At 47.7% G+C, this 27,846-nt stretch overlaps 1 protein-coding gene across 1 annotated transcript; it reads right to left on the reverse strand.

Annotated features, from left to right (window-relative positions):
* LOC135572538 (transmembrane protein 41A-B-like) lies at nucleotides 1–27,846 on the reverse strand. Its single transcript, XM_065020665.1, has 5 exons — nucleotides 27,578–27,846; nucleotides 17,578–17,728; nucleotides 15,443–15,604; nucleotides 12,640–12,778; nucleotides 1–726 (listed from the first exon to the last, which is right to left on the reverse strand). The coding sequence occupies exons 1-5, from the start codon at nucleotides 27,739–27,741 to the stop codon at nucleotides 482–484; spliced, it is 861 nt and encodes a 286-aa protein (XP_064876737.1). The 5' UTR covers nucleotides 27,742–27,846; the 3' UTR covers nucleotides 1–481.

Raw genomic sequence — 27,846 nt, forward strand, 5'->3', positions numbered from 1 at the left:
AATAGTGTAAACGTTTAATTATATTTGATGACACCCTACAGGCACCAGTAGAGTAGCTGTATAAACCACACCCCTCCACAAACACACCTTCTCCGATGTTGGTTACAAAGCGGTACTTATTTAAATTAGGTGAGAGAATATCATGTTACCATTGGTGTATTAAAATGAGAGTTAGGGTGATGTCACCCCTTTTCCCTTAATAATGGGGGACCAGTATCTTTATGACCAACCTTGATCAATGTAGGAGAAACAGTCATTTTTTCATACTTGGATCATCATACTTTGATCTGGTTTCATCCAAATATCATCAAATTTAATGAAAAACACGACTGTTCATGACCTTTAAGTATCCTCGGCATAGTGTCAGTTAAGACGTTTCTCTCCCCCTGAAACAAAGTCTATAAACTCCTGTGTAAAGCTGTAGTGGTGGAGGCCAATCCAGTCCAGCGGGGTCAGTCAGGTTCAATCAGACCCAGCAGGGTCATCTCCTCTTTCTGTCGTCAGCTGCTTGTCCCTGGTTCTGTCTGTGTCGTCCATTCTGCTGCAGCCCGTCCAGTTGGAGGTGGTTCTGGCTGTAGAGCTTGATAAGGGCTCCGGGAAGCAGGGCCACACAGGCGATGGCCAACAGCTGTAGCAGCGTCCCCCAGGAGAAGATATCATCCAGGGAAGAGATCTCTGACAGGATGGAGCCGGTCCTCACGCAGATGAAGTTATACGGGATCAGACCTGATGACGGAGAGACTGAGTTAGACCTCCTAGATAAACACTAGACCTGATGAGGGAGAGGAGAGACTGGGTTAGACCTCCTAGATAAACACTAGACCTGGGGAAGGAGAGGAGAGACTGGGTTAGACCTCCTAGATAAACACTAGACCTGGGGAAGGAGAGGAGAGACTGGGTTAGACCTCCTAGATAAACACTAGACCTGATGAACGAGAGACTGGGTTAGACCTCCTAGATAAACACTAGACCTGATGAAGGAGAGGAGAGACTGAGTTAGACCTCCTAGATAAACACTAGACCTGGGGAAGGAGAGGAGAGACTGAGTTAGACCTCCTAGATAAACACTAGACCTGATGAAGGAGAGGAGAGACTGAGTTAGACCTCCTAGATAAACACTAGACCTGGGGAAGGAGAGACTGGGTTAGACCTCCTAGATAAACACTAGACCTGATGAAGGAGAGGAGAGACTGGGTTAGACCTCCTAGATAAACACTAGACCTGATGAAGAGAGACTGGGTTAGACCTCCTAGATAAACACTAGACCTGGGGAAGGAGAGACTGGGTTAGACCTCCTAGATAAACACTAGACCTGATGAAGGAGTGACTGGGTTAGACCTCCTAGATAAACACTAGACCTGATGAAGGAGAGGAGAGACTGGTTTAGACCTCCTAGATAAACACTAGACCTGATGAAGGAGAGACTGGGTTAGACCTCCTAGATAAACACTAGACCTGATGAAGGAGAGACTGGGTTAGACCTCCTAGATAAACACTAGACCTGATGAAGGAGAGACTGGGTTAGACCTAGATAAACACTAGACCTGATGAAGGAGAGACTGGGTTAGACCTCCTAGATAAACACTAGACCTGATGAAGGAGAGACTGGGTTAGACCTCCTAGATAAACACTAGACCTGGGGAAGGAGAGGAGAGACTGGGTTAGACCTAGATAAACACTAGACCTGGGGAAGGAGAGACTGGGTTAGACCTCCTAGATAAACACTAGACCTGGGGAAGGAGAGGAGAGACTGGGTTAGACCTCCTAGATAAACACTAGACCTGATGAAGGAGAGACTGGGTTAGACCTCCTAGATAAACACTAGACCTGGGGAAGGAGAGACTGGGTTAGACCTCCTAGATAAACACTAGACCTGGGGAAGGAGAGACTGGGTTAGACCTCCTAGATAAACACTAGACCTGATGAAGGAGAGACTGGGTTAGACCTCCTAGATAAACACTAGACCTGATGAAGGAGAGACTGGGTTAGACCTCCTAGATAAACACTAGACCTGGGGAAGGAGAGGAGACTGGGTTAGACCTAGATAAACACTAGACCTGGGGAAGGAAAGGAGAGTCTGGGTTAGACCTCCTAGATAAACACTAGACCTGGGGAAGGAGAGACTGGGTTAGACCTCCTAGATAAACACTAGACCTGGGAAGGAGAGACTGGGTTAGACCTCCTAGATAAACACTAGACCTGGGGAAGGAGAGACTGGGTTAGACCTCCTAGATAAACACTAGACCTGGGGAAGGAGAGAGACTGGGTTAGACCTCCTAGATAAACACTAGACCTGGGGAAGGAGAGACTGGGTTAGACCTCCTAGATAAACACTAGACCTGATGAAGGAGAGACTGGGTTAGACCTCCTAGATAAACACTAGACCTGGGGAAGGAGAGACTGGGTTAGACCTCCTAGATAAACACTAGACCTGATGAAGGAGAGACTGGGTTAGACCTCCTAGATAAACACTAGACCTGATGAAGGAGAGACTGGGTTAGACCTCCTAGATAAACACTAGACCTGATGAAGGAGAGACTGGGTTAGACCTCCTAGATAAACACTAGACCTGATGAAGGAGAGACTGGGTTAGACCTCCTAGATAAACACTAGACCTGGGGAAGGAGAGGAGAGACTGGGTTAGACCTCCTAGATAAACACTAGACCTGGGGAAGGAGAGGAGAGACTGGGTTAGACCTCCTAGATAAACACTAGACCTGATGAAGGAGAGACTGGGTTAGACCTCCTAGATAAACACTAGACCTGGGGAAGGAGAGACTGGGTTAGACCTCCTAGATAAACACTAGACCTGGGGAAGGAGAGACTGGGTTAGACCTCCTAGATAAACACTAGACCTGGGGAAGGAGAGACTGGGTTAGACCTCCTAGATAAACACTAGACCTGGGGGAGGAGAGACTGGGTTAGACCTCCTAGATAAACACTAGACCTGATGAAGGAGAGACTGGGTTAGACCTCCTAGATAAACACTAGACCTGATGAAGGAGAGACTGGGTTAGACCTCCTAGATAAACACTAGACCTGGGGAAGGAGAGAGACTGGGTTAGACCTCCTAGATAAACACTAGACCTGGGGAAGGAGAGGAGACTGGGTTAGACCTCCTAGATAAACACTAGACCTGGGAAGGAGAGACTGGGTTAGACCTCCTAGATAAACACTAGACCTGATGAAGGAGAGACTGGGTTAGACCTCCTAGATAAACACTAGACCTGGGGAAGGAGAGGAGAGACTGGGTTAGACCTAGATAAACACTAGACCTGGGGAAGGAGAGACTGGGTTAGACCTCCTAGATAAACACTAGACCTGGGGAAGGAGAGGAGAGACTGGGTTAGACCTCCTAGATAAACACTAGACCTGATGAAGGAGAGACTGGGTTAGACCTCCTAGATAAACACTAGACCTGGGGAAGGAGAGACTGGGTTAGACCTCCTAGATAAACACTAGACCTGGGGAAGGAGAGACTGAGTTAGACCTCCTAGATAAACACTAGGCCTGATGAAGAGAGACTGGGTTAGACCTCCTAGATAAACACTAGACCTGGGGAAGGAGAGACTGGGTTAGACCTCCTAGATAAACACTAGACCTGATGAAGGAGAGGAGAGACTGGGTTAGACCTCCTAGATAAACACTAGACCTGATGAAGAGAGACTGGGTTAGACCTCCTAGATAAACACTAGACCTGGGGAAGGAGAGACTGGGTTAGACCTCCTAGATAAACACTAGACCTGATGAAGGAGAGACTGGGTTAGACCTCCTAGATAAACACTAGACCTGATGAAGGAGAGGAGAGACTGGGTTAGACCTCCTAGATAAACACTAGACCTGATGAAGGAGAGACTGGGTTAGACCTCCTAGATAAACACTAGACCTGATGAAGGAGAGACTGGGTTAGACCTCCTAGATAAACACTAGACCTGATGAAGGAGAGACTGGGTTAGACCTCCTAGATAAACACTAGACCTGATGAAGGAGAGACTGGGTTAGACCTCCTAGATAAACACTAGACCTGGGGAAGGAGAGGAGAGACTGGGTTAGACCTCCTAGATAAACACTAGACCTGATGAAGGAGAGACTGGGTTAGACCTCCTAGATAAACACTAGACCTGGGGAAGGAGAGACTGGGTTAGACCTCCTAGATAAACACTAGACCTGATGAAGGAGAGACTGGGTTAGACCTCCTAGATAAACACTAGACCTGGGGAAGGAGAGACTGGGTTAGACCTCCTAGATAAACACTAGACCTGGGGAAGGAGAGGAGAGTCTGGGTTAGACCTCCTAGATAAACACTAGACCTGGGGAAGGAGAGACTGGGTTAGACCTCCTAGATAAACACTAGACCTGATGAAGGAGAGACTGGGTTAGACCTCCTAGATAAACACTAGACCTGGGGAAGGAGAGGAGAGACTGGGTTAGACCTAGATAAACACTAGACCTGGGGAAGGAGAGACTGGGTTAGACCTCCTAGATAAACACTAGACCTGGGGAAGGAGAGGAGAGACTGGGTTAGACCTCCTAGATAAACACTAGACCTGATGAAGGAGAGACTGGGTTAGACCTCCTAGATAAACACTAGACCTGGGGAAGGAGAGACTGGGTTAGACCTCCTAGATAAACACTAGACCTGGGGAAGGAGAGACTGGGTTAGACCTCCTAGATAAACACTAGACCTGATGAAGGAGAGACTGGGTTAGACCTCCTAGATAAACACTAGACCTGATGAAGGAGAGACTGGGTTAGACCTCCTAGATAAACACTAGACCTGATGAAGGAGAGACTGGGTTAGACCTCCTAGATAAACACTAGACCTGATGAAGGAGAGACTGGGTTAGACCTAGATAAACACTAGACCTGATGAAGGAGAGACTGGGTTAGACCTCCTAGATAAACACTAGACCTGATGAAGGAGAGACTGGGTTAGACCTCCTAGATAAACACTAGACCTGGGGAAGGAGAGGAGAGACTGGGTTAGACCTCCTAGATAAACACTAGACCTGGGGAAGGAGAGGAGAGACTGGGTTAGACCTCCTAGATAAACACTAGACCTGATGAAGGAGAGACTGGGTTAGACCTCCTAGATAAACACTAGACCTGGGGAAGGAGAGACTGGGTTAGACCTCCTAGATAAACACTAGACCTGGGGAAGGAGAGACTGGGTTAGACCTCCTAGATAAACACTAGACCTGGGGAAGGAGAGACTGGGTTAGACCTCCTAGATAAACACTAGACCTGGGGGAGGAGAGACTGGGTTAGACCTCCTAGATAAACACTAGACCTGATGAAGGAGAGACTGGGTTAGACCTCCTAGATAAACACTAGACCTGATGAAGGAGAGACTGGGTTAGACCTCCTAGATAAACACTAGACCTGATGAAGGAGAGACTGGGTTAGACCTCCTAGATAAACACTAGACCTGGGGAAGGAGAGGAGACTGGGTTAGACCTAGATAAACACTAGACCTGGGGAAGGAGAGGAGAGTCTGGGTTAGACCTCCTAGATAAACACTAGACCTGGGGAAGGAGAGACTGGGTTAGACCTCCTAGATAAACACTAGACCTGATGAAGGAGAGACTGGGTTAGACCTCCTAGATAAACACTAGACCTGGGGAAGGAGAGGAGAGACTGGGTTAGACCTAGATAAACACTAGACCTGGGGAAGGAGAGACTGGGTTAGACCTCCTAGATAAACACTAGACCTGGGGAAGGAGAGGAGAGACTGGGTTAGACCTCCTAGATAAACACTAGACCTGATGAAGGAGAGACTGGGTTAGACCTCCTAGATAAACACTAGAGACCTGGGGAAGGAGAGAAGGAGAGACTGGGTTAGACCTCCTAGATAAACACTAGACCTGGGGAAGGAGAGACTGAGTTAGAAGACACTAGACCTGATGAAGGAGAGACTGGGTTAGACCTCCTAGATAAACACTAGACCTGATGGAGAGACTGTTAGACCTCCTAGATAAACACTAGACCTGATGAAGGAGAGACTGGGTTAGACCTCCTAGATAAACACTAGACCTGATGAAGGAGAGACTGGGTTAGACCTCCTAGATAAACACTAGACCTGATGAAGGAGAGACTGGGTTAGACCTCCTAGATAAACACTAGACCTGATGAAGGAGAACTGGGTTAGACCTCCTAGATAAACACTAGACCTGATGAAGGAGAGACTGGGTTAGACCTCCTAGATAAACACTAGACCTGGGGACACTGAGACCTCCTAGACCTGGGGGAAGGAGAGACTGGGTTAGACCTCCTAGATAAACACTAGACCTGATGAAGGAAGGAGAGACTGGGTTAGACCTCCTAGATAAACACTAGACCTGGGGAAGGAGAGAGAGAGACTCCAGGACCGCTGGCTACGGAAGAGAGCGAGAGTTGCACCTTAGACCTCCTAGATAAACACTAGACCTGATGAAGGAGAGACTGGGTTAGACCTCCTAGATAAACACTAGACCTGATGAAGGAGAGGAGAGACTGGGTTAGACCTCTAGATAAACACTAGACCTGGGAAGGAAGGAGAGACTGGGTTAGACCTCCTAGATAAACACTAGACCTGATGAAGGAGAGGAGAGACTGGGTTAGACCTCCTAGATAAACACTAGACCTGATGAAGGAGAGGAGAGACTGATGAAGGAGGTTAGACCTCCTAGATAAACACTAGACCTGGGGAAGGAGAGACTGGGTTAACCTCCTAGATAAACACTAGACCTGGGGAAGGAGAGGAGAGACTGGGTTAGACCTCCTAGATAAACACTAGACCTGATGAAGGAGAGACTGGGTTAGACCTCCTAGATAAACACTAGACCTGATGAAGGAGAGACTGGGTTAGACCTCCTAGATAAACACTAGACCTGATGAAGGAGAGACTGGGTTAGACCTCTTAGATAAACACTAGACCTGGGGAAGGAGAGACTGGGTTAGACCTCCTAGATAAACACTAGACCTGGGGAAGGAGAGGAGAGACTGGGTTAGACCTCCTAGATAAACACTAGACCTGATGAAGGAGAGGAGAGACTGGGTTAGACCTCCTTAGACCTCCTAGATAAACACTAGACCTGATGAAGGAGAGGAGAGACTGGTTAGACCTCCTAGATAAACACTAGACCTGGAAGGAAGGAGAGACTGGGTTAGACCTCCTAGATAAACACTAGACCTGATGAAGGAGAGGAGAGACTGGGTTAGACCTCCTAGATAAACACTAGACCTGATGAAGGAGAAACTGAGACTAGACTGATGAAGGAGAGACTGGGTTAGACCTCCTAGATAAACACTAGACCTGATGAAGGAGAGACTGGGTTAGACCTTAGATAAACACTAGACCTGGGGAAGGAGAGACTGGGTTAGACCTCCTAGATAAACACTAGACCTGGGGAAGGAGAGACTGGGTTAGACCTCCTAGATAAACACTAGACCTGGGGAAGGAGAGACTGGGTTAGACCTCCTAGATAAACACTAGACCTGGGGAAGGAGAGACTGGGTTAGACCTCCTAGATAAACACTAGACCTGATGAAGGAGAGACTGGGTTAGACCTCCTAGATAAACACTAGACCTGGGGAAGGAGAGACTGGGTTAGACCTCCTAGATAAACACTAGACCTGGGGAAGGAGAGACTGAGTTAGACCTCCTAGATAAACACTAGACCTGGGGAAGGAGAGACTGGGTTAGACCTCCTAGATAAACACTAGACCTGATGAAGGAGAGACTGGGTTAGACCTCCTAGATAAACACTAGACCTGATGAAGGAGAGACTGGGTTAGACCTCCTAGATAAACACTAGACCTGATGAAGGAGAGACTGGGTCCTAGATAAACACTAGACCTGGGGAAGGAGAGACTGGGTAAACCTCCTAGATAAACACTAGACCTGATGAAGGAGAGACTGGGTTAGACCTCCTAGATAAACACTAGACCTGATGAAGGAGAGAGAGACTGGGTTAGACCTCCTAGATAAACACTAGACCTGGAAGGAAGGAGAGACTGGGTTAGACCTCCTAGATAAACACTAGACCTGATGAAGGAGAGGAGAGACTGGGTTAGACCTCCTAGATAAACACTAGACCTGATGAAGGAGAGACTGGGTTAGACCTCCTAGATAAACACTAGACCTGGGGAAGGAGAGGAGAGACTGGGTTAGACCTCCTAGATAAACACTAGACCTGATGAAGGAGAGGAGAGACTGAGTTAGACCTCCTAGATAAACACTAGACCTGGGGAAGGAGAGACTGGGTTAGACCTCCTAGATAAACACTAGACCTGATGAAGGAGAGGAGAGACTGGGTTAGACCTCCTAGATAAACACTAGACCTGATGAAGGAGAGACTGGGTTAGACCTCCTAGATAAACACTAGACCTGATGAAGGAGAGACTGGGTTAGACCTCCTAGATAAACACTAGACCTGGGGAAGGAGAGACTGGGTTAGACCTCCTAGATAAACACTAGACCTGATGAAGGAGAGACTGGGTTAGACCTCCTAGATAAACACTAGACCTGATGAAGGAGAGACTGGGTTAGACCTCCTAGATAAACACTAGACCTGATGAAGGAGAGGAGAGACTGGGTTAGACCTCCTAGATAAACACTAGACCTGGGGAAGGAGAGGAGAGACTGGGTTAGACCTCCTAGATAAACACTAGACCTGATGAAGGAGAGGAGAGACTGAGTTAGACCTCCTAGATAAACACTAGACCTGATGAAGGAGAGGACTAGACTGAGTTAGACCTCCTAGATAAACACTAGACCTGATGGGAAGGAGGAGAAACACTAGACTGGGAAGGAGAGACCTCCTAGATAAACACTAGACCTGATGAAGGAGAGAGACTGGGTTAGACCTCCTAGATAAACACTAGACCTGATGAAGGAGAGGAGAGACTGGGTTAGACCTCCTAGATAAACACTAGACCTGATGAAGGAGAGAGGGTTAGACCTCCTAGATAAACACTAGACCTGATGAAGGAGAGACTGGGTTAGACCTCCTAGATAAACACTAGACCTGGGGAAGGAGAGACTGGGTTAGACCTCCTAGATAAACACTAGACCTGATGAAGGAGAGGAGAGACTGGGTTAGACCTCCTAGATAAACACTAGACCTGATGAAGGAGAGACTGAGTTAGACCTCCTAGATAAACACTAGACCTGGGGAAGGAGAGACTGGGTTAGACCTCCTAGATAAACACTAGACCTGATGAAGGAGAGACTGAGACTGACCTGATGTTAGACCTCCTAGATAAACACTAGACCTGATGAAGGAGAGGAGACTGGGTTAGACCTCCTAGATAAACACTAGACCTGATGAAGGAGAGACTGGGTTAGACCTCCTAGATAAACACTAGACCTGATGAAGGAGAGACTGGGTTAGACCTCCTAGATAAACACTAGACCTGATGAAGGAGAGACTGGGTTAGACCTCCTAGATAAACACTAGACCTGATGAAGGAGAGGAGAGACTGGGTTAGACCTCCTAGATAAACACTAGACCTGGAAGGAGGAGAGACTGAGTTAGACCTCCTAGATAAACACTAGACCTGGGGAAGGAGAGACTGGGTTAGACCTCCTAGATAAACACTAGACCTGATGAAGGAGAGGAGAGACTGGGTTAGACCTCCTAGATAAACACTAGACCTGATGAAGGAGAGACTGGGTTAGACCTCCTAGATAAACACTAGACCTGATGAAGGAGAGACTGGGTTACCTCCTAGATAAACACTAGACCTGATGAAGGAGAGACTGGGTTAGACCTCCTAGATAAACACTAGACCTGGGGAAGGAGAGACTGGGTTAGACCTCCTAGATAAACACTAGACCTGATGAAGGAAGACTGGGTTAGACCTCCTAGATAAACACTAGACCTGATGAAGGAGAGGAGACTAGACTGATGTTAGACCTCCTAGATAAACACTAGACCTGATGAAGGAGAGGAGAGACTGAGTTAGACCTCCTAGATAAACACTAGACCTGGGGAAGGAGAGGAGAGACTGAGTTAGACCTCCTAGATAAACACTAGACCTGATGAAGGAGAGGAGAGACTGAGTTAGACCTCCTAGATAAACACTAGACCTGATGAAGGAGAGGAGAGACTGGGTTAGACCTCCTAGATAAACACTAGACCTGATGAAGGAGAGACTGGGTTAGACCTCCTAGATAAACACTAGACCTGATGAAGGAGAGGAGAGACTGGGTTAGACCTCCTAGATAAACACTAGACCTGGGGAAGGAGAGACTGGGTTAGACCTCCTAGATAAACACTAGACCTGATGAAGGAGAGGAGAGACTGGGTTAGACCTCCTAGATAAACACTAGACCTGGGGAAGGAGAGACTGGGTTAGACCTCCTAGATAAACACTAGACCTGGGGAAGGAGAGACTGGGTTAGACCTCCTAGATAAACACTAGACCTGATGAAGGAGAGGAGAGACTGGGTTAGACCTCCTAGATAAACACTAGACCTGATGAAGGAGAAACTGGGTTAGACCTCCTAGATAAACACTAGACCTGATGAAGGAGAGACTGGGTTAGACCTCCTAGATAAACACTAGACCTGGGGAAGGAGAGACTGGGTTAGACCTCCTAGATAAACACTAGACCTGATGAAGGAGAGACTGGGTTAGACCTCCTAGATAAACACTAGACCTGATGAAGGAGAGACTGGGTTAGACCTCCTAGATAAACACTAGACCTGATGAAGGAGAGGAGAGACTGAGTTAGACCTCCTAGATAAACACTAGACCTGATGAAGGAGAGGAGAGACTGAGTTAGACCTCCTAGATAAACACTAGACCTGGGGAAGGAGAGGAGAGACTGAGTTAGACCTCCTAGATAAACACTAGACCTGATGAAGGAGAGGAGAGACTGAGTTAGACCTCCTAGATAAACACTAGACCTGATGAAGGAGAGGAGAGACTGGGTTAGACCTCCTAGATAAACACTAGACCTGATGAAGGAGAGACTGGGTTAGACCTCCTAGATAAACACTAGACCTGATGAAGGAGAGGAGAGACTGGGTTAGACCTCCTAGATAAACACTAGACCTGGGGAAGGAGAGACTGGGTTAGACCTCCTAGATAAACACTAGACCTGATGAAGGAGAGGAGAGACTGGGTTAGACCTCCTAGATAAACACTAGACCTGGGGAAGGAGAGACTGGGTTAGACCTCCTAGATAAACACTAGACCTGGGGAAGGAGAGACTGGGTTAGACCTCCTAGATAAACACTAGACCTGATGAAGGAGAGGAGAGACTGGGTTAGACCTCCTAGATAAACACTAGACCTGATGAAGGAGAAACTGGGTTAGACCTCCTAGATAAACACTAGACCTGATGAAGGAGAGACTGGGTTAGACCTCCTAGATAAACACTAGACCTGGTGAAGGAGAGACTGGGTTAGACCTCTTAGATAAACACTAGACCTGATGAAGGAGAGGAGAGACTGGGTTAGACCTCCTAGATAAACACTAGACCTGGGGAAGGAGAGGAGAGACTGGGTTAGACCTCCTAGATAAACACTAGACCTGGGGAAGGAGAGGAGAGACTGAGTTAGACCTCCTAGATAAACACTAGACCTGATGAAGGAGAGACTGGGTTAGACCTCCTAGATAAACACTAGACCTGATGAAGGAGAGGAGAGACTGGGTTAGACCTCCTAGATAAACACTAGACCTGATGAAGGAGAGACTGGGTTAGACCTCCTAGATAAACACTAGACCTGGGGAAGGAGAGACTGAGTTAGACCTCCTAGATAAACACTAGATCTGATGAAGGAGAGGAGAGACTGAGTTAGACCTCCTAGATAAACACTAGACCTGATGAAGGAGAGACTGGGTTAGACCTCTTAGATAAACACTAGACATGATGAAGGAGAGGAGAGACTGGGTTAGACCTCCTAGATAAACACTAGACCTGGGGAAGGAGAGGAGAGACTGGGTTAGACCTCCTAGATAAACACTAGACCTGGGGAAGGAGAGGAGAGACTGAGTTAGACCTCCTAGATAAACACTAGACCTGATGAAGGAGAGGAGAGACTGGGTTAGACCTCCTAGATAAACACTAGACCTGATGAAGGAGAGACTGGGTTAGACCTCCTAGATAAACACTAGACCTGGGGAAGGAGAGACTGAGTTAGACCTCCTAGATAAACACTAGACCTGATGAAGGAGAGACTGGGTTAGACCTAGATAAACACTAGACCTGGGGAAGGAGAGGAGAGACTGGGTTAGACCTCCTAGATAAACACTAGACCTGATGAAGGAGAGGAGAGACTGGGTTAGACCTCCTAGATAAACACTAGACCTGATGAAGGAGAGAGACTGGGTTAGACCTCCTAGATAAACACTAGACCTGGGGAAGGAGAGGAGAGACTGTGTTAGACCGCTGAGCTAAAGGCGATATGGGAGGAGGGAGAGTGTGGAACATTAAAGGTGGACATGATCTGATTGATTAATGACATCTGTTGTAGCAGTACTTCAATATAACAAGGGAGAGACTGTGTTAGCCTTCTGAGCTAAAGCCTAGACATTAACTTAGTGAGCTAATGTAAGTCTTCACGTCTTAACCAAAATGACGTAACATGTAATTCTCAGTAGTATTATATAATAGTCCTGTGTGTTGTGTGGCAGTGCTGCTTCTCACCGATGAGTACGGAGAAGAAGAACATGGAGACAGGGATGTTGAGGATGGGGGACGTCACGTTCAGGAACCAGTTAGGAGTCATGGGGAAGAACCGCAGGAACAGGAGGAAGAAGAACAGACTGCTACGGTTCTCCTCCACCTGACAGAGAGAGGGAAGGAGAGGGCATGGGAGAGGAGGAGGGAGAGAGGAGGTAGAGAGGGAGGTAGAGAGGGGGGGAGAACGAAGGAGGTAGAGGGAGGGTGGGAGGAGGTAGAGCGGGAAGGAGAGAGGAGGAGGTAGAGAGGGAGGGTGGGAGGAGGTAGAGCGGGAAGGAGAGAGGGGTGGGGGAGAGGAGGTAGAGAGGGGGTGGGAGAACGAAGGAGGTAGAGAGGGAGGGTGGGAGGAGGTAGAGCGGGAAGGAGAGAGGGGGTGGGGGAGAGGAGAGGAGGTAGAGAGGGGGTGGGAGAACGGATGAGGTAGAGAGGGAAGGAGGGGGGGTGGGAGAACGGATGAGGTAGAGAGGGAAGGAGGAGGGGTGGGAGAACGGAGGAGATAGAGAGGGTGGGAGAGAGCAGGAGGTAAAGAGGAAGAGAGAACTGTCATTTTAAATGTACTTATTAATGAATGATTGGAGGGATATTACTAAAGTCCCAACACTGTAAAAGAACACATGTCATTCTGCATTCTTACCCCGTGTAACACGCTTAGTTATGTTTCCCTTGTCACTGTTTATGTGTTCCTATTGGTCGGTTGAATTTACATAACAATAAGGTGTTATGTCATAGGCCATGCTTGCAGATAGGGGGAGGTCACATTCTGAAATAGTGCATTTTATACATTATATACTTCTATGGCCTTTTATTGTCCCCCAGCACAAGGTGCACCTGTGTAATGATCATGCTGTTTATTCAGCTTTTTGATATGCCACACCTGTCAGGTGGATGGATTATCTTGGCAAAGGAGAAATGCTCACTAACAGGGTTATAAACAAATATGCGTACAACATTTGAGAAAAATCAGCTTTTCGTGCAAATGGAAAATGTCTGGGATCTTATTTCAGCTCATGACACTTTACATGTTGTGTTTATATTTTAGTTCAGTGTAGGTTTGTGTACATTACCTGTTAGATATTGGTGGCTTCCTGGGATGCACTTTTCTATAAGAGAGAGTTACCCAGCATGCTCTAATTCAGTTATTTCCATGCCAACAGACGATTCACAAATCTGCAGCAATCAACATACTGTTGTCCTGAACATGTGTTTCCTGGTGTCTATCGTCAGAATAATCACCAATCAACTGGGACCGCTGGCTGGACAGTCTTTTCTTTACAAACCAAAAAAGAGAGTTACGAAGTACGATCACATCTGGTACACTGGTGATCAGACAAGTCTTCTGCTCCTCACTGGTCATCTGTTATACCGGTGATCAGACACTGTTATACTGGTGATCAGACCAGTCTTCTGCTCCTCACTGGTCATCTGTTATACTGGTGATCAGACACTGTTATACTGGTGATCAGACACTGTTATACTGGTGATCAGACACTGTTATACTGGTGATCAGACCAGTCTTCTGTTCCTCACTGGTCATCTGTCATACTGGTGATCAGACACTGTTATACTGGTGATCAGACACTGTTATACTGGTGATCAGACAAGTCTTCTGCTCCTCACTGGTCATCTGTTATACTGGTGATCAGACACTGTTATACTGGTGATCAGACAAGTCTTCTGCTCCTCACTGGTCATCTGTTATACTGGTGATCAGACACTGTTATACTGGTGATCAGACACTGTTATACTGGTGATCAGACCAGTCTTCTGCTCCTCACTGGTCATATGTTATACTGGTGATCAGACACTGTTATACTGGTGATCAGACACTGTTATACTGGTGATCAGACACTGTTATACTGGTGATCAGACCAGTCTTCTGCTCCTCACTGGTCATCTGTTATACTGGTGATCAGACACTGTTATACTGGTGATCAGACACTGTTATACTGGTGATCAGACCAGTCTTCTGCTCCTCACTGGTCATCTGTTATACTGGTGATCAGACACTGTTATACTGGTGATCAGACACTGTTATGTTATACTGGTGATCAGACACTTCTGCTCCTACTGGTCATCTGTTATACTGGTGATCAGACCAGTCTTCTGCTCCTCACTGGTCATCTGTTATACTGGTGATCAGACACTGTTATACTGGTGATCAGACACTGCTATACTGGTGATCAGACACTGTTATACTGGTGATCAGACCAGTCTTCTGCTCCTCACTGGTCATCTGTCATACTGGTGATCAGACACTGTTATACTGGTGATCAGACACTGTTATACTGGTGATCAGACCAGTCTTCTGGTCATCTGTTATACTGGTGATCAGACACTGTTATACTGGTGATCAGACCAGTCTTCTGCTCCTCACTGGTCCTCTGTTACACCTGTCTAACCTAATGTGTAAGCCATGGACACTGTAAGAGGACACACACACACACACACACACACACACACCCCTCTAGTCTATCTTTAGAGAATTGTAATCAATTCTCCAACAACCCCATGGCACTGTGGAGTGGAACAACATACTCTGTATCTCTGTCACACCTTGTTCTGCAGCATGTCCACCTTGTCAGGGAACAGGCGTGCCCCCAGTCCTCCTCCAACAACCCCATGGTACTGTACCCCCCCCCCAGTCCTCCTCCAACAACCCCATGGTACTGTACCCCCCCCCAGTCCTCCTCCAACAACCCCATGGTCCTCCTCCAACAACCCCATGGTACTGTGGAGTGGAACAACATACTCTGTCTCTCTGTCACACCTTGTTCTGCAGCATGTCCACCTTGTCAGGGAACAGGCGTGTGACGTAGCTCTTCCCGAAGGCAGCAGAGAGCAGGTAACAGAAGGTAGAGCCGGTGGTGGTCAGAAGACAGGCCAGGACCAGACCCTGCCATGGACCAAACAGCGCCCCCGCCAGCATGTTCTGGGAAGCACAGGGGATGAGCAATGCTGAGCAGTGGTGGAAAAAGTACCCAATTGTCATACTTGGGTAAAAGTAAAGATACCTTCATAGAAAATGACTTAAGTGAAAGACACCCAGTAAAATACTACTTGAGTAAAAGTCAAAGTATATGATTTTTTAAATATACTTAAGTACCAAAAGTTAACTGAAAACATAAATAATTTCAAAATGCTTATATTAAGCAAACCAAACAACACAATGTTCTAGTTTGTTTATCTACAGATAGCCAGGGTCACTCTCCCACACTCCCACACTCTGACACTCTGACACTCCAACTCTCCAACTCTCCAACACTCTGACACTCCATCACTCCCACACACTCCATCACTCCCACACTCCATCACTCCCACACTTCATCACTCCAACACTCCATCACTCCAACTCTCCAAATACTCCAATACTCCAACTCTCCAATACTCCCACTCTCCAACACTCCAATACTCCAACACTCCATCACTCCCACACTCCAACACTCCAACTCTCCAATACTCCAACACTCCCACACTCCATCACTCAAACACTCCCACACTCCATCACTCAAACTCTCCATCACTCCCACACTCCATCACTCCAACACTCCAACACTCCCACACTCCATCACTCCAACTCTCCATCACTCCCACACTCCAACAGAGGCTCCCATGACACTCCATCACTCCAGTGACTCTGCCAGATCCAGATTATTTACAAATGAAGGGATGTTATGTTTAGTGAGTCTGCCAGATCAGAGGCAGTAGGGATGACCAGGGATATTATCTGTTTAGTGAGTCTGCCAGATCAGAGGCAGTAGGGATGACCAGGGATATTATCTGTTTAGTGAGTCTGCCAGATCAGAGGCAGTAGGGATGACCAGGGATATTCTCTGTTTAGTGAGTCTGCCAGATCAGAGGCAGTAGAGATGACCAGGGATGTTCTCTGTTTAGAGAGTCCACCAGATCAGAGGCAGTAGGGATGACCAGGGATGTTCTCTGTTTAGTGAGTCTGCCAGATCAGAGGCAGTAGAGATGACCAGGGTTGTTCTCTGTTTAGAGAGTCCACCAGATCAGAGGCAGTAGGGATGACCAGGGATGTTCTCTGTTTAGTGAGTCTGCCAGATCAGAGGCAGTAGAGATGACCAGGGATGTTCTCTGTTTAGTGAGTCTGCCAGATCAGAGGCAGTAGGGATGACCAGGGATGTTCTCTGTTTAGTGAGTCTGCCAGATCAGAGGCAGTAGGGATGACCAGGGATGTTCTCTGTTTAGTGAGTCCTCCAGATCAGAGGCAGTAGGGATAAGTGTGAATTGGACCATTTTCCTGTCCTGCTAAGCATTCAAAATGTAACAAGTACTTTTGGGTGTCAGGGAAAATGTATGGAGTAAAAAGTACATTGTTGTCTTTAGGAATGTAGTGAAGTAAAAGTTGTCAAAAAATATAAATAGTAAAGTACAGATAGCCCCAAAAATGACTTAAGTAGTACTTCAAAGTATTTTTATTTAAGTACTTTACACCCCTACTGGTGAGGGTCAGGAGGCTGTTCTGACCATGGATGGAGGTTCTGGTCTTAGGTTCATGGAAACAAAGTGTGTGTTCCATGGATGGAGGTTCTGGTCTTTAGGGTCATGGGTTCATGGAAACAAAGTGTGTGTTCCATGGATGGAGGTTCTGGTCTTTAGGGTCTTAGGTTCATGGAAACAAAGTGTGTGTTCCATGGATGGAGGTTCTGGTCTTTAGGGTCATAGGTTCATGGAAACAAAGTGTGTGTTCCATGGATGGAGGTTCTGGTCTTTAGGGTCATAGGTTCATGGAAACAAAGTGTGTGTTCCATGGATGGAGGTTCTGGTCTTAGGTTCATGGAAACAAAATGTGTGTTCCATGGATGGAGTTTCTGGTCTTAGGGTCATAGGTTCATGGAAAGTGTGTGTTCCATGGATGGGTGTAATGTTAGTCTCTCTTACCAGGAAGGAGGAGCCAGGGATGGCGAAGGACTGTTTGTAGATGTAGGCACTACAGAAAAGCAGCACCACGTAGCCTGTGTGTTCTGTCTTATAGAACTGCAGCATCTCAGCCAGCTCCCTCAGCTCATCCAGGTCCGACGGGAACTTCAGTCTGGAAGGAAACAAACACCAGCAACATCAGATAACATGGTTCCTAGTACTAGTGTCACATTTAGACCGAAATATTGGCACCTAGTTACTGTTTGCACCAGGGGAAAAGTTGTGGGTTTTTTTTCCAAATGGGAATTGAGGACACTGAGGACAGAGCATTTAAGGTAACACAGGCGAAGGCCATAGGAAGGGGTTATAGGTCATAGGACGGGGTTATAGGAAGGGGTTATAAGTTATAGGAAGGGCTTATAGGTTCTAAATGATAAAAAGGGGTTATAGTTCATAGGAAGGGGTTATAGGTCATAGGAAGGGGTTATAGGTTACAGGAAGGGGTTACAGGAAGGGGTTATAGGTTACAGGAAGGGGTTATAGGTTACAGGAAGGGGTTATAGGTTATAGGAAGGGGTTATAGGTTATAGGAAGGGGTTATAGGTTACAGGAAGTGGTTATAGGTTACAGGAAGGGGTTATAGGTTATAGGAAGGGGTTACAGGAAGGGGTTATAGGTTACAGGAAGTGGTTATAGGTTACAGGAAGGGGTTATAGGTTATAGGAAGGGGTTACAGGAAGGGGTTATAGGTTACAGGAAGGGGTTATAGGTTATAGGAAGGGGTTATAGGTTATAGCCAGCCATAGTACACACAGTACAGACATACTACGGCTGTATATACATATACTATGGCTGTCTATACTACGGTTGTGTGTACTACGGTTGTATATACAGTGGGGCAAAAAAGTATTTAGTCAGCCACCAATTGTGCAAGTTCTCCCACTTAAAAAGATGAGAGAGGCCTGTAATTTTCATCATAGGTACACAAAAAAAATAGGATTTTTAATGAATTTATTTGCAAATTATGGTGGAAAATAAGTATTTGGTCAATAACAAAAGTTTATCTCAATACTTTGTTATATACCCTTTGTTGGCAATGACAGAGGTCAAACGTTTTCTGTAAGTCTTCACAAGGTTTTCACACATTGTTGCTGATATTTTGGCCCATTCCTCCATGCAGATCTCCTCTAGAGCAGTGATGTTTTGGGGCTGTTGCTGGGCAACACGGACTTTCAACTCCCTCCAAAGATTTTCTATGGGGTTGAGATCTGGAGACTGGCTAGGCCACTCCAGGACCTTGAAATGCTTCTTACGAAGCCACTCCTTCGTTGCCCGGGCGGTGTGTTTGGGATCATTGTCATGCTGAAAGACATTCAATGCCCTTGCTAATAGAACAAAGTCTTCACTCAAAATCTCACAATACATGGCCCCATTCATTCTTTCCTTTACACGGATCAGTCGTCCTGGTCCCTTTGCAGTAAAACAGCCCCAAAGCATGATGTTTCCACCCCCATGCTTCACAGTAGGTATGGTGTTCTTTGGATGCAACTCAGCATTCTTTGTCCTCCAAACACGACGAGTTGGATCTCATTTTGTCTGTCATAGTTGAAGTGTACCTATGATGAAAATTACAGGCCTCTCTCATCTTTTTAAGTGGGAGAACTTGCACAATTGGTGGCTGACTAAATACTTTTTTGCCCCACTGTACTATGGCTGTCTATACAGCCGTAGTACAGATAGCCGTAGTACAGACAGCCGTAGTACAGACAGCTGTAGTACAGACAGCCGTAGTACAGACAGCCGTAGTACAGACAGCCCTAGTACACACAGCCATAGTACAGACAACCCTAGTACACACAGCCATAGTACAGACAACCCTAGTACACACAGCCATAGTACAGACAGCCCTAGTACACACAGTCGTAGTACAGACAGTCGTAGTACAGACAGTCGTAGTACAGACAGCCGTAGTACAGACAGTCGTAGAACAGACAGCCGTAGTACAGACAGCCATAGGATACACAGCTATAGTACAGACAGCCATAGTACACACAGCCGTAGTAGAGACAGCCGTAGTACAGACAGCCATAGTACAGACAGCCGTAGTACAGACAACCCTAGTAGACACAGCCATAGTACAGACAGCCCTAGTACACACAGCCATAGTACAGACAGCCCTAGTAGACACAGCCGTAGTACAGACAACCCTAGTACACACAGCCATAGTACAGACAACCCTAGTACACACAGCCATAGTACAGACAGCCCTAGTACAGACAGCCGTAGTACAGACAGCCGTAGTACAGACAGCCGTAGTACAGACAGTCGTAGTACAGACAGCTGTAGTACAGACAGCCCTAGTACAGACAGCCATAGTACACACAGCCGTACACACAGCCGTAGTACAGACAGTTGTAGTACAGACAGCCGTAGTACAGACAGCCCTAGTACACACAGCCATAGTACAGACAACCCTAGTACACACAGCCATAGTACAGACAACCCTAGTACACACAGCCATAGTACAGACAGCCCTAGTACACACAGTCGTAGTACAGACAGTCGTAGTACAGACAGTCGTAGTACAGACAGCCGTAGTACAGACAGTCGTAGTACAGACAGCCGTAGTACAGACAGCCGTAGTACAGACAGCCGTAGTAGATACAGCCGTAGTACAGACAGCCGTAGTACAGACAGCCATAGGATACACAGCTATAGTACAGACAGCCATAGTAGACACAGCCGTAGTACAGACAAGCGTAGTACAGACAGCCGTAGTACAGACAGCCGTAGTACAGACAGTCGTAGTACAGACAGCCATAGTACAGACAGCCCTAGTACAGACAGCCATAGTACACACAGCCATAGTACAGACAGCCGTAGTACAGACAGCCGTAGTACAGACAGCCGTAGTACAGACAACCCTAGTAGACACAGCCATAGTACAGACAGCCCTAGTACACACAGCCATAGTACAGACAGCCCTAGTAGACACAGCCGTAGTACAGACAACCCTAGTACACACAGCCATAGTACAGACAACCCTAGTACACACAGCCATAGTACAGACAGCCCTAGTACACACAAGCGTAGTACAGACAGCCGTAGTACAGACAGTCGTAGTACAGACAGCCATAGTACAGACAGCCCTAGTACAGACAGCCATAGTACACACAGCCATAGTACACACAGCCATAGTACAGACAGTTAGTACAGACAGCCTAGTACAGACAGTACAGACAGTAGTACAGACAGCCGTACAGACAGTCGTAGTACAGACAGCCGTAGTACAGACAGCCATAGTACAGACAGCCGTAGTACAGACAGCCGTAGTACAGACAGCCGTAGTACAGTACAGACAGCCATAGTACAGACAGCCATAGTACAGACAGCCGTAGTACAGACAGCCGTAGTACAGCCATAGACAGACATAGTACACACAGCCGTAGTACAGACAGCCGTAGTACAGACAGCCGTAGTACACAGACAGCCGTACAGACACAGACAGCCGTAGTACAGACAGTCATAGTACAGACAGCCGTAGTACAGACAGCCGTAGTACAGACAGCCGTAGTACAGACAGCCGTAGTACAGACAGTCGTAGTACAGACAGCCGTAGTACAGACAGTCGTAGTACACACAGCCGTAGTACAGACAGTCATAGTACACACAGCCGTAGTACAGACAGCCGTAGTACAGACAGCCGTAGTACAGACAGCCGTAGTACAGACAGTCGTAGTACACACAGCCGTAGTACAGACAGTCGTAGTACACACAGCCGTAGTACAGACAGCCGTAGTACAGACAGTCGTAGTACAGACAGCCGTAGTTGTAGTCATATAGGGAAGACATAATGCTCAGCCCCCAGTCTGCTGGTATACTATGGCTGTATATACTATGGTACAGACAGCTGTAGTTGTAGTCATATAGGGAAGACATAATGCTCAGCCCCCAGTCTGCTGGTGTATGACTCGTCTAAACTTGACTCTCTAGAGTATTGGGAATCTGGGGACACCCTAATCTGACATCATAGACAGGTCAAACACAGACTAAAGTGGGCATGGCTGGTGCCCGTGTGCAGCATGAGAGGGAGAGGTTTCCAGATGGCGGAGAGAGAGAGAGTATGAAACAGGATATGGGACAGAAATAGCGGCTTTTGCTCTGGGATTTCTGCCTCTGCTAGTTTCGATGCTGGAAGTATCAGGCTCCTCAGCCGTGACACAGACACACGCAAACAGAATGAACCATAAACCATGAAACCTGAGCTGCTGGTATCACATCTAATTGTTGAGCTGTATGGGATGAATGGAAGGCAAAGCCACTGTGGTTAGGATCTCAGATGTGTATCTCTCAGCACACCGTGTCCAGTGTTATGTCCTGGGTAGCACCTCATCAGAACCTTCCGGTGTGTATCCCTCAGCACACGGTGTCCAGTGTTATGTCCTGGGTAGCACCTCATCAGAACCTTCCGATGTGTATCCCTCAGCACACCGTGTCCAGTGTTATGTCCTGGGTAGCACCTCATCAGAACCGTCCGCACACCGTGTCCAGTGTTATGTCCTGGGAGGCACCTCATCAGAACCTTCCGGTGTGTATCCCTCCGCACACCGTGTCCAGTGTTATGTCCTGGGAGGCACCTCATCAGAACCGTCCGGTGTGTATCCCTCAGCACACCGTGTCCAGTGTTATGTCCTGGGTAGCACCTCATCAGAACCGTCCGCACACCGTGTCCAGTGTTATGTCCTGGGTAGCACCTCATCAGAACCTTCCGGTGTGTATCTCTCAGCACACCGTGTCCAGTGTTATGTCCTGGGTAGCACCTCATCAGAACCTTCCGGTGTGTATCCCTCAGCACACCGTGTCCAGTGTTATGTCCTGGGAGGCACCTCATCAGAACCTTCCGGTGTGTATCCCTCAGCACACCGTGTCCAGTGTTATGTCCTGGGTAGCACCTCATCAGAACCGTCCGCACACCGTGTCCAGTGTTATGTCCTGGGTAGCACCTCATCAGAACCGTCCGCACACCGTGTCCAGTGTTATGTCCTGGGTAGCACCTCATCAGAACCTTCCGGTGTGTATCTCTCAGCACACCGTGTCCAGTGTTATGTCCTGGGTAGCACCTCATCAGAACCTTCCGGTGTGTATCTCTCAGCACACCGTGTCCAGTGTTATGTCCTGGGTAGCACCTCATCAGAACCTTCCGGTGTGTATCCCTCAGCACACCGTGTCCAGTGTTATGTCCTGGGTAGCACCTCATCAGAACCGTCCGCACACCGTGTCCAGTGTTATGTCCTGGGTAGCACCTCATCAGAACCTTCCGGTGTGTATCTCTCCAGTATCTCTCAGCACACGTGTCCAGTGTTATGTCCTGGGTAGCACCTCATCAGAACCTTCCGGTGTGTATCTCTCAGCACACCGTGTCCAGTGTTATGTCCTGGGTAGCACCTCATCAGAACCTTCCGGTGTGTATCCCTCAGCACACCGTGTCCAGTGTTATGTCCTGGGTAGCACCTCATCAGAACCGTCCGCACACCGTGTCCAGTGTTATGTCCTGGGTAGCACCTCATCGGAACCATCCTGTGTGTATCCCTCAGCACACCGTGTCCAGTGTTATGTCCTGGGAGGCACCTCATCAGAACGTTCCGGTGTGTATCTCTCAGCACACCGTGTCCAGTGTTATGTCCTGGGAGGCACCTCATCAGAACGTTCCGGTGTGTATCTCTCAGCACACCGTGTCCAGTGTTATGTCCTGGGTAGCACCTCATCAGAACCGTCCGCACACCGTGTCCAGTGTTATGTCCTGTGAGGCACCTCATCAGAACCTTCCGGTGTGTATCCCTCAGCACACCGTGTCCAGTGTTATGTCCTGGGTAGCACCTCATCAGAACCGTCCGCACATCGTGTCCAGTGTTATGTCCTGGGTAGCACCTCATCAGAACCGTCCGCACACCGTGTCCAGTGTTATGTCCTGGGTAGCACCTTATAGTCATATAGGGAAGACATAATGCTCAGCCCCCAGTCTGCTGGTATACTATGGCTGTATATACTATGGTACAGACAGCTGTAGTTGTAGTCATATAGGGAAGACATAATGCTCAGCCCCCAGTCTGCTGTATATACTATGGTACAGACAGCTGTAGTTGTAGTCATATAGGGAAGACATAATGCTCAGCCCCCAGTCTGCTGTATATACTATGGTACAGACAGCTGTAGTTGTAGTCATATAGGGAAGACATAATGCTCAGCCCCCAGTCTGCTGGTATACTATGGCTGTATATACTATGGTACAGACAGCTGTAGTTGTAGTCATATAGGGAAGACATAATGCTCAGCCCCCAGTCTGCTAGTGTACTATGGCTGTATATACTATGGTACAGACAGCTGTAGTTGTAGTCATATAGGGAAGACATAATGCTCAGCCCCCAGTCTGCTGGTATACTATGGCTGTATATACTATGGTACAGACAGCTGTAGTTGTAGTCATATAGGGAAGACATAATGCTCAGCCCCCAGTCTGCTAGTGTACTATGGCTGTATATACTATGGTACAGACAGCTGTAGTTGTAGTCATATAGGGAAGACATAATGCTCAGCCCCCAGTCTGCTGGTATACTATGGCTGTATATACTATGGCACAGACAGCTGTAGTTGAAGACATAATGCTCAGCCCCCAGTCTGCTGGTATACTATGGCTGTATATACTATAGTACAGACAGCTGTAGTTGTAGTCATATAGGGAAGACATAATGCTCAGCCCCCAGTCTGCTGTATATACTATGGTACAGACAGCTGTAGTTGTAGTCATATAGGGAAGACATAATGCTCAGCCCCCAGTCTGCTGTATATACTATGGTACAGACAGCTGTAGTTGTAGTCATATAGGGAAGACATAATGCTCAGCCCCCAGTCTGCTGGTATACTATGGCTGTATATACTATGGTACAGACAGCTGTAGTTGTAGTCATATAGGGAAGACATAATGCTCAGCCCCCAGTCTGCTGGTATACTATGGCTGTATATACTATGGTACAGACAGCTGTAGTTGTAGTCATATAGGGAAGACATAATGCTCAGCCCCCAGTCTGCTGTATATACTATGGTACAGACAGCTGTAGTTGTAGTCATATAGGGAAGACATAATGCTCAGCCCCCAGTCTGCTGGTATACTATGGCTGTATATACTATGGCACAGACAGCTGTAGTTGTAGTCATATAGGGAAGACATAATGCTCAGCCCCCAGTCTGCTGGTGTATGACTCGTCTAAACTTGACTCTCTAGAGTATTGGGAATCTGGGGACACCCTAATCTGACATCATAGACAGGTCAAACACAGACTAAAGTGGGCATGGCTGGTGCCCGTGTGCAGCATGAGAGGGAGAGGTTTCCAGATGGCGGAGAGAGAGAGAGTATGAAACAGGATATGGGACAGAGACACACGCAAACAGAATGAACCATAAACCATGAAACCTGAGCTACTGGTATCACATCTAATTGTTGAGCTGTATGGGATGAATGGAAGGCAAAGCCACTGTGGTTAGGATCTCAGATGTGTATCTCTCAGCACACCGTGTCCAGTGTTATGTCCTGGGTAGCACCTCATCAGAACCGTCCTGTGTGTATCCGTCCGCACACCGTGTCCAGTGTTATGTCCTGGGAGGCACCTCATCAGAACCTTCCGGTGTGTATCCCTCAGCACACCGTGTCCAGTGTTATGTCCTGGGTAGCACCTCATCAGAACCTTCCGGTGTGTATCCCTCAGCACACAGTGTCCAGTGTTATGTCCTGGGTAGCACCTCATCAGAACCTTCCGGTGTGTATCCCTCAGCACACCGTGTCCAGTGTTATGTCCTGGGTAGCACCTCATCAGAACCTTCCCTCAGCACACCGTGTCCAGTGTTATCCTGGGTAGCACCTCAGAACACAGCACACCGTGTCCAGTGTTATGTCCTGGGTAGCACCTCATCAGAACCGTCCGCACACCATGTTCAGTGTTATGCCCTGGGTAGCACCTCATCAGAACCTTCCGGTGTGTATCTCTCAGCCCACCGTGTCCAGTGTTATGTCCTGGGTAGCACCTCATCAGAACCGCCCGCACACCGTGTCCAGTGTTATGTCCTGGGTAGCACCTCATCAGAACCTTCTGGTGTGTATCCCTCAGCCCACCGTGTCCAGTGTATTGTCCTGGGTAGCACCTCATCAGAACCGTCCTGTGTGTATCCGTCCGCACACCGTGTCCAGTGTTATGTCCTGGGAGGCACCTCATCAGAACCTTCCGGTGTGTATCCCTCAGCACACCGTGTCCAGTGTTATGTCCTGGGTAGCACCTCATCAGAACCTTCCGGTGTGTATCCCTCAGCACACCGTGTCCAGTGTTATGTCCTGGGTAGCACCTCATCAGAACCGTCCGCACACCATGTTCAGTGTTATGCCCTGGGTAGCACCTCATCAGAACCTTCCGGTGTGTATCTCTCAGCCCACCGTGTCCAGTGTTATGTCCTGGGTAGCACCTCATCAGAACCGCCCGCACACCGTGTCCAGTGTTATGTCCTGGGTAGCACCTCATCAGAACCTTCTGGTGTGTATCCCTCAGCCCACCGTGTCCAGTGTATTGTCCTGGGTAGCACCTCATCAGAACCGTCCTGTGTGTATCCGTCCGCACACCGTGTCCAGTGTTATGTCCTGGGAGGCACCTCATCAGAACCTTCCGGTGTGTATCCCTCAGCACACCGTGTCCAGTGTTATGTCCTGGGTAGCACCTCATCAGAACCGTCCGGTGGTGGACCTGGCAGGAGACCCTAGAGACCCAGTGGTGTCCTCCTGTCCAGGCCGTCCATCCACCTCTGGATGTCTGTTCTCTAATAGAAGTGTCCAGTGTTATGTCCTGGGTAGCACCTCATCAGAACCGTCCGGTGGTGGACCTGGCAGGAGACCCTAGAGACCCAGTGGTGTCCTCCTGTCCATCCACCTCTGGATGTCTGTTCTCTAATAGAAGTGTACAGGCCTGATAGACATGCCGGCAGGGTCGTGAAACTCCTTTATAATTAGGGAGGATGAAATATGATGGGACGATAGCATCACGCCAACCTGTCCAGGGTTAGATCAGAGCTGTATGTTCTCATACTCATCAGACTGAGGAGGACAGTATTTCAGGCCAAGTGAACCTGAGCCAACCAAGACAAGTGTGTCCTGTCCAGGGTTAGATCAGAGCTGTGTGTTCTCATACTCATCAGACTGAGGAGGACAGTATTTCAGGCCAAGTGAACCTAAGCCAACCAAGACAAGTGTGTCCTGTCCAGGGTTAGATCAGAGCTGTATGTTCTCATACTCATCATACTGAGAAGGACAGTATTTCAGGCCAAGTGAACCTAAGCCAACCAAGAGAGGCCACGGCCAGATCTCCACTGGGGCAGAAACCATAAACATAGGAGAGAAGGTGGGGCTGGATGAGACACACAGGGGTTTAGAGTAGGCCTATAGGAACATCCTCTGAAAACAGGAACTACTGTGATATAAACAACACCATCAGACAAGGACAAATACTTTGAGAGAACAGCAACCAGCTGTGACATTTCCTCTGAATTAGCCTACACTGACAAGTCAGGTGTTTGATGATGCCATTTTCATAACTTAAAGTCGTGCGATCCTCTGAGGGAAATGAGATGCTGCCAAACGCAGTGATTATGACAGCACCTCCATGGACTCTGTGCCGTCTGTCAATACACTTATCAACATCATAATCCTACAACAGATAACCACTCTGGGACTTTAATGTTACATTAGATCTATTACATAAATGGTGATGTCACTATGCTATTATTACCCCTAATAAAACACTGTGGAAGTCGCTATATATTGACTTATTTGCAAAGTTGTATACGTAAACATGTCCTAGAAAGTGTAATTGTACAAGCAGGCAGCTGTTGTAGCCTATAATTATTATGCTAATAGCAACAACAAAAAAAGAAGAAAGTATTGCGACATCTGGCAAATTGTAGCTGTAGATCTGTTGAGGCTGGCTACCTGTACTCTACAACTTCCACGTCCCCCTCTGCGCTCTCGTTGTTTAACTCCACCTCATGTCGCCGGTGAAGATGTTGCGGTCCGGGCGGCAGGAAAGTGGACAGGAGATAGAGGTATAACGTTGCCGCTCCTACCACAGATAATAAACCCGAAATGGAGCCCATTGCTACGCGCTACACCGACCTCCTATCAGAAAGGCTTGTTCGGTGACCGACTCCCGGTGTCGGTGTTGAGAAGTGAACGTCACAGAATAACTTCTGACAGTTGCC

Source organism: Oncorhynchus nerka, linkage group LG2 (assembly GCF_034236695.1).
Source record: "Oncorhynchus nerka isolate Pitt River linkage group LG2, Oner_Uvic_2.0, whole genome shotgun sequence".
Taxonomy (NCBI): domain Eukaryota; kingdom Metazoa; phylum Chordata; class Actinopteri; order Salmoniformes; family Salmonidae; genus Oncorhynchus; species Oncorhynchus nerka.